The 7,799-nt window shown below is 37.9% G+C and overlaps 1 protein-coding gene across 1 annotated transcript; it reads left to right on the forward strand.

Annotated features, from left to right (window-relative positions):
* Nucleotides 1-6,942, forward strand: LOC113964937 (matrix metalloproteinase-27-like). The gene is made up of 10 exons (XM_027677716.1): nucleotides 1-160; nucleotides 511-749; nucleotides 1,361-1,509; nucleotides 1,606-1,734; nucleotides 3,540-3,701; nucleotides 3,861-3,984; nucleotides 4,823-4,953; nucleotides 5,176-5,335; nucleotides 6,545-6,648; nucleotides 6,842-6,942. The coding sequence occupies exons 1-10, from the start codon at nucleotides 2-4 to the stop codon at nucleotides 6,940-6,942; spliced, it is 1,458 nt and encodes a 485-aa protein (XP_027533517.1). The 5' UTR covers nucleotide 1.
* Nucleotides 6,943-7,799: the final 857 nt, after the last annotated feature.

Raw genomic sequence — 7,799 nt, forward strand, 5'->3', positions numbered from 1 at the left:
TATGCACACAGAGAGGAAAGCAGACTGCTCTCCTACCAGGACAGGAATGAGAGTAAGAATGAAGAATCTTTCACTTTGGCTTTTAACATGTGCAGCTGTTTCTAATGCTCTTCCCAGCCACCCAGAGAAAGACAACAAAGAAGACGCAAAGCTTGTACAGGTAACTGCATTGTCCATATCTGAGATCTATTTTTAGATATAATCTGTGTGTTCCAGCTGCACAGCAAGCTTGCTGTCTTTCTGAGACAATGTTATTGCATAGAAGGCTGTTGTCCAAACTTTACTAAAATAGTATAAATCTTTACAAACTGGAAATGTCAAGTAAGTAAGAGTCAGGGACAATCTTGTCTGTTTCTTTTTAGCTATAAACTGCAGGAAAATATCTGTGGTGCTGCAAAATCACAGGCAGAAGATTTCGTCATCAAAGTACACAAACAAATCAGTCCGAAGGTATTAGTTTATGAAACAGATCAAAATGTGAAATGTGTTTGTTTGGGTTTTTTTCACTAGGACTATTTAAATAAATTCTATGCTGTTGAGCCAGATCCAAATCTACTTGGATGGAAAATAAATGCTAAATCCACAGCTGAGAAACTTCAGAAAATGCAACAATTTTTTGGTTTGAAAGTGACTGGAAAACCAGATAACGAGACATTGGAAATGATGAAGAAACCCAGGTGTGGAGTTCCTGATGTGGGTCTCTATGGTGTTACTCTGCCAGGATGGAAAAAAACTGAACTGACATACAGGTGGTATTTCAGTAATTACTAAGTTTAAATTTTAGGTTTGTGGATGTCCATTTTTGCCATATTTAAGTATAACTTCTATAGCAATTGTTTCCAGTTGGGAATACAAATATGTTTATCTTTCCCCAGCTTTTAGCTGTTCATAATCCTGAGAGGAATTTCTGAGAGTCAAGCCGGGTGTTCCACATTTTCTGTGTCAACCACAGTGTTTTGCCTGCCCTGTATCACTCCTGACAAATATTTTGTGAGCCAAACAGAAACATCAATTGCACCCTGTACAAGCTCCATTATCTTCAAAACTTGCTAAGACGAACAGTTTATTTGTCACAGAATCCTGAGGAGATAACTTTCCTCATGCTCAGGTGACAACCTCCTGGCTAAGAGCCATTTTGAGAAAAAACTGATACTGTTTATTCATTATTATTTCATTATTATAAGGAAAAAGAGGTTGAACAGTTATCAAACACCTCAAACTCAGTTAAAGATGAATCTTGGGAGCTATTGGTTTACAGGTTAAATTTCTTCTTATACATTTCTGTTCATCATCTTAAAAATATTAGGGAAATTTTTTCTGCAGATATTAGGTATTAATACTTAAACTCTCATAACCATAGAATTGTGAACCACACACCAGATATGAGCAAAGAGGATGTGGATAAAGCAATCCAGGAGGCATTTAAAGTGTGGAGTGCTGTTACCCCGCTGATTTTCACTCGTATTTATAAGGGAATAGCAGATATAATGATTGCTTTTGGGACCAAAGGTAATATGCTGACTGCATACGATGTTAAGATTAATTTATAGATTTTCCAGTTATCATAACATAAACTCAATGTTGTTTCAACTTCATGTTATTTAGCTCATGGACATTGCCCTCGCTATTTTGATGGCCCCCTAGGAGTCCTTGCCCATGCCTTTCCACCTGGCAATGGTTTAGGTGGTGATGTACACTTCGATGAGGATGAAGATTGGACCACAGGTTCAGCTGGTAGGTCAAAAAAAAGGTTTCTGAAGTGTTGTGCAGATGAATAAGTTCCTTTCTGATTTTATTTAAGTGAAGGAATAGACTGAGATGAAACGCAGCATCAACCATAAGAGCAGTTTCAGGATATTACAGGCCGTCCTCCAACCTGGATACTTAAAATGACACAGACATAAACTCAGCCTGATCTACTCTAGTTCTTATTTAACACTGGTAAAAATACCAATGGGACAACACTTTTCAGGTAGGAGTGCTACAAACATGGCCACTCTTACCTAGGGCCTGGTAGGGCCTACCAGAGTTTCACAAACCAAGCTTTCTGACGTTTTTCCCTTTTGGTGAAAACCAAGCCTGGCAGAACCATAGACTGCAGAGGAAGCTTTGCAGCAGCCCTCAGAGGAGATCCCTATCACCTAAAAATCAATACAGCCACCAACGATAATGAAGAGTCTTCATTAATAATTTCAAGATAGGTTCAACTGTAGGCAGCAGAGAGGGGAACACCGAGTGCTCAACTATCTGACTGGGATTCGTCTGCTCCCCTCAGCCTCAAGGCTGCCATACAGCACATGCAGCCTCTGATAGGTCTGTCAGTACACAGCTACATTATCCTTTTCTCATGCAGTTTTTGGGATGGAAAACTGCAGAGTGTAACTGCAGCAGGGGAATGAAGATCATGCCACAGGAAGAGCAAGGAGCTAATGAGCAGGAAGGTCCTGGAAGAGCACTGTAAGAGGAGGAGAGTATGGGTTTATTGTGATGGGAAAAAACCAAAAGGCATGAGGAGTGGACATGTCATGTGATAAAATACAATGTTTTTCCCGTGTTGGGACTAAATGGGTCAACCCCAGTTTTGCTGCTGTTCCTCAGCAGCACGGCTCCAGTGGCCAGACGTTGCAGAACTCGGAGAGTGCAGACAACTCATGAGAGGGGGAGTCTGACTGGAAATATGTGTGGAAAAAATGAGGCTTTGTTTTGTTTGCTTTTTGAAAAACAAATATCTTGGCTTCAGCAAGCCCTTCTTGGGCAATCGATGACCAGTCCTGTGCTCTGCCACAGACTTGTGATCTTCACTAAGTCTGTCGACATTTTCTGGCTCTTGGTCTGCGGAGTAGATGATCATTCTTCCTTAATTCAGAAAGGCGTGTTACTTGGAGGGATGGATGTTGAAGGAAATTCCATTTTTATCTATTTATTGTGTTGACATATTTCATGGAGAATAAGAATGTGTAAGGATAATATTTTAAAAATAGATTTTGTTTGACAGGGCTATAAAGAAACCATACTCTTTAAAGTCGTAATGGTAGAAAGGTAAATCATTCTGCTAACATTTTATTTTTCCTTGTCTGTTCATGATCTCATCTTTCTTTCTCACAATTTAGGAGGGAGGGTGACACACTTTAATGTGTGAAACTTTGATACCTGAAGTGAGCACGGAGTGTGTTGTCCTACTCTTACCCTGGAGAGCTGTTAGTTTGATCTGACTCACTATCTAATCTGTTCTACCTCAGCCAGGAAACTCTGCCAGGACATTCTTCAGAGCTGCACCCACACTCACCTCCAGACATCTACTCATGCCACACACATACTTTCAGTCGCTAACAGAAAGAAAGAGATTCAAAAGCCACTCCCTTGTAGTGGGGGAAGACCATAAGCTTGTCTTATAAAAAATATGTTCATGTATATGCATACCCTAGCAAATGTCAATATATTTTATAAAAACTGTCACTGAGCAGTAACCTTGCTGTGATTGTATCATCCAATTGCAGAAAAAAATTAGACTAATCTCTTCTCTCTATCAATTTCTTAAGGATTCAACTTGTTCCTCGTTGCTGCTCATGAGTTTGGGCATGCCCTGGGTCTCTCCCATTCTAATGATCAGAGGGCTCTCATGTTCCCCAATTATGCCCACAGTAGCCTCAGTGAATTTCCCCTCTCTCCAGATGATGTAAGTGGCATTCAGTCCATTTATGGTGAGTAAAATCCATGGCTTTAAGAAAAAACATAAGCAGGAGAGAAATAAAGTTTCACCATAGAAATAATTGTATTCTTATATATTAAAAATGCGTTTATATGTGAAAACCTTAATGTTTCTACAATTTGATGTATTCTCTCTAAAATGCCTCCCTCAGGATCCCCACCAAATGCCCCAGATAAAAGGCCATCTACTCCTAACTCACCTAAAACCTGTGGCTCCCAAATGTCTTTCGATGCTATAACTACACTTAGGCGAGAAGTCATTTTTCTAAAGCACAGGTAAATACTGATATGCCATTTGTCTCTATGGGGTTTATTTTTTCTCAATTTATGCAAAAACTGAATATTTTTGTGGTTCATGTGGTTATAGGGTTTATAGTGAGACAAACAGATTTCATTTCATGGAAATAAAACTTTAAGCAAGTATGAATTATATTAATATTTTTACATGGTCCCCTGAAAAAATATGCTTTGGGTTTTTTCCATAAAGCATCTCAACACCAATAAGACTTTATTCCCAAATGTCTAGATGGTTACACCAAGTAGTGACTTGAATAAATGCTGCAACTATTTCATAAAAATCATGGAAAGGTTTGTCTTGGAAGGTACCTTAAAGATCATCTAGTTCTAATCAGGGACACTTCCAATAAGACCGGCCTTGAAGACCTAATTAAATGTATAATTAATTTAACTAATTTAATTAATTAAATAAGAAATCAGTATGTTTGACAACATAGTTGAGCCAATCTCTCCTCCAGTCATCTTTGCAAACCCAAAGTCACCCAAGGAATTAATCTGGTTAGTAGCTACAGTAAGGCTTATCTGGGATCCTATAACTCTTCTACTATATGGTACAACCTAAAATTTTCAGCTGCTTATAGCTGATCCCATTAATCAATCAGTACCAATGAGAAGGACAATGCCAGAAAGAAGCCAGAATAAAAAAACCCACACTTCCCATTGTGGGGAGTGTTTTCCTTTCTGACACATCAACCCAAGTAGTGTTCCACTAACAAGAAAGAACTTGTAAGTGACAATGTTGTTCACATTCTTTTGTATATGTAGAAATGTCTGTGGTTTATTATGTATTATAAAACCTGTTTCATATTTAAATCAGGCACTTATGGCGGGTCTATCCTGATAACTCAGAAGCTGAACGTGAATTAATTTCTGCCTTCTGGCCAACTCTGCCACCTGCTATTGAAGCTGCATATGAAAACATGAAAGACCAGATCCTATTTTTCAAAGGTGAAGTATGAGATTTTCTTTAATTTTTTCCTAACTTTAATTTTTTGGGAAGAAGGGAGGAAGAAAGAGTAGACGTGGGCATAAAATTCACTTCTCAAATAAATAAGAAAAAAATTAGAACATTTCATCCAGTGTTCCTACAACCTACAAAAAGGGATGTATTTTTCCTTTTACTGTCTGAAAATGACAGGTGAAACTAAATATTTTTATTGCTTTTAACAGGCAATAAATTCTGGGTTATCAGCGGATATCAGGTATTGCTTGGTTATCCAAAGAATATCAACACACTGGGCTTCCCTAAAGGAGTCAAGAAAATTGATGCAGCTGTTTGTAATAAACATACGGGGAAGACAGACTTTTTCATAGGTGACAAGTATTGGAGGTAAGAAAGTGTCTTCAGAAAATAAAGATCTGAAAGACAACCTGCTTCAGCAGAAGGCTGGCTGGGACAGCTTGTGCAGGATTTCTCTGATTCCTGGATTATTTTACCCTATTTAGAAAAATATAAGTAAGAGTTTCTTTCCCGTCTTTGACTGATTAGCACTGGATTTTCTATGTCTCTCTTCTAAACCCTATCCCCAAACTGGCATGAGTGATTCCCAATACTGAAACACCAAGCAGGTGGAAGCAAAAATCAGCTTTGGTAAGTTGATAGATTCTTTCTGTGTGCAAGAACAATGGCTGCAAAGGCCTTTTGCAGGCAACCAGGAGCATATGTGGATCACACAGACTTTATCATGACTAATTGTGGAGTTCCTCAGTGAGACATACGGTGTCAGCTGGATTTTGAGATTCATGTGGTTTCCTGCCCTCTGTTTTTGATTGTTTTGGAAAGATTCTTCACAATATCTTGCATTGCTATTTTACTGCCTTGGTCAAAAGACAATAGCATGCAAGAAAACCACAACACACATTTCTTACCTAATAACTCATTCTCTTAACCTCATGTCCCTGTGAAAAATATTTCTTGTATCCAAGGAGAAGTAAAACAAAGGCTAGCTTGTTTCCTTGTTTTTCTTTCCTGAGAGGGTTCCTCAAATCTGGAAGAACCTTTTAGGTTTTCCTTTCAGCCCTCTTAATTCAGTTCTATCTCAAAAAAATTGTCCTGGCTCAGTTAGGAACAACTTGATTGTTTTAGAAATAAGTCCACTTCATTTCCTCCATCTAAATCTATAAGCTAGTAGAGGACTATCTACAATATTTTATCATTCTTATGATAAATATGCACAGTTACTATAGCAGAAATTATTCTGTCCAGTTTCCGTGTACTGTCTGTCACAACGCTATCATTAGAGGAGGTAAATCTTATCCCTGCTGTCAAAAATTTGGGTCTTCCTTCAATTTTTCTTACTTCAGGTGCTTTTTTGGAGTTGTATCTGCCTTTATCTGCAAACAAGTAGCAACCTCATGGAAAACACAATGGCCAGCATCCTGCAGACATGTTTGTGACTAAATAATACAACTTTCTGTTGTAACCCCAGTGAAATCAGTCAAGTTGCAGATGGTGGGCATGCTTCAGCAGCTGCTTAACTCTGTGCAGAATTGATGTCAAAACTGTGTAAAATTACACGTCTCCCTTCATATGATTTAGGTTTGATGAAAACAGACAGTCCATGGAGGAGGGTTATCCTAGACTGACAGTCGATGACTTTCCAGGAATTAGCCAGAGGGTTGATGCTGTTTTTCAAAAGAAAGGTAAATGGAATGAGTTTTAATTAAAATCACTTTACTTCTAAAGATCATAAGTTCTGAAGTTATGATGAATGTCATTATTGCTGTATCCTGCAAAAGACAGAAATGAAGAGATGCTCTCTTTTGTGTTCCCTGATTGTCAAAATGAAGCTATTTCTTGTATCCATAGCATGATGCTTTGCTTTTTCATTTCCAGGATTATTCTACTTCTTCCATGAATTGAAACAGTGGGAATTCGACCCTATTGCTAAAAAGGTTATCCGAGAAATAAAGAGTAACAGTTGGTTTAACTGTTAATATCATTAAACTTTCCTACATTCAGCAAAAGACAATAACAATAATTCTGGAGATCTCAGAACTTGTTAATATATACAATACTATATGTACAGAAGAGGCAACAGGACTAGTTTTCATAAATGGTTTTCATGTATTTTAATGAAAGAACATGTCAGCTCAAATTGTATCTCCGAAGGCTAGAACAAAACAGCATTTTTCGCAAGTAAATACAAAATGTACAACATAATTCATTAGTTTATACTCCAGAGGGGTTTTCAAATATTTTGGCAATAAACTGGTTTTGCTTGATGGCACTGTTTTCTGTTTCATCTATTGAAGACAAACTATATTTCTGAGGTGTGAAAGACTGTAGGTTAGTATGTTAATATCCTTCCAAAATACAATGTTTGTATTTTGCTTCTTTTCTCTCCAAAGAGTGATCTTTTCTCTCCATCTGCATGAGCCAGGCTTTTCATTAGTCACTAGCTTTTCTGTCATCTCTCCTGCATCTTCTCCTGTTCTTCAACTGTTGCAGCCTTGTTCCTTTCACATTATAACAATATTTTGCCATCAAAATCACCCTCCAGCCCCAGGGTCTATATACAGTATCTTACCTGATAATCACCCTGATCTGTCTTTATAGCATAGCCAATTAGCATTTCATCAATGGCCACTTTTTGTAAAGCTGTGCATGACATCCTTCACAGATCAGCTCTGTCCTATTAAAAAAATAGATTCAACTACAACGTCACAGAGCACCATCTTTGCTCCACTAACTCAAACCATGTGCTTCAAGTGAAAATATATCTGAGATTTAATACATGCTGCCATCACAGATGGCACAAACTCCTCATAAAATGAGACAAAATCTATAGAGT

Source organism: Neopelma chrysocephalum, unplaced genomic scaffold (genome assembly GCF_003984885.1).
Source record: "Neopelma chrysocephalum unplaced genomic scaffold, ASM398488v2 Primary Assembly neopelma1_43, whole genome shotgun sequence".
Taxonomy (NCBI): Eukaryota; Metazoa; Chordata; class Aves; order Passeriformes; family Pipridae; genus Neopelma; species Neopelma chrysocephalum.

Bases quoted from the DNA above. Each gene is read 5' to 3' on its own strand.
- LOC113964937 (XM_027677716.1), top strand. From the start codon at position 2: ATGCACACAGAGAGGAAAGCAGACTGCTCTCCTACCAGGACAGGAATG. The intron at 5,336-6,544 runs GTAAGAAAGTGT...CATATGATTTAG, and splicing joins ATAGGTGACAAGTATTGGAG to GTTTGATGAAAACAGACAGT. The intron at 6,649-6,841 runs GTAAATGGAATG...TTTCATTTCCAG, and splicing joins TGCTGTTTTTCAAAAGAAAG to GATTATTCTACTTCTTCCAT.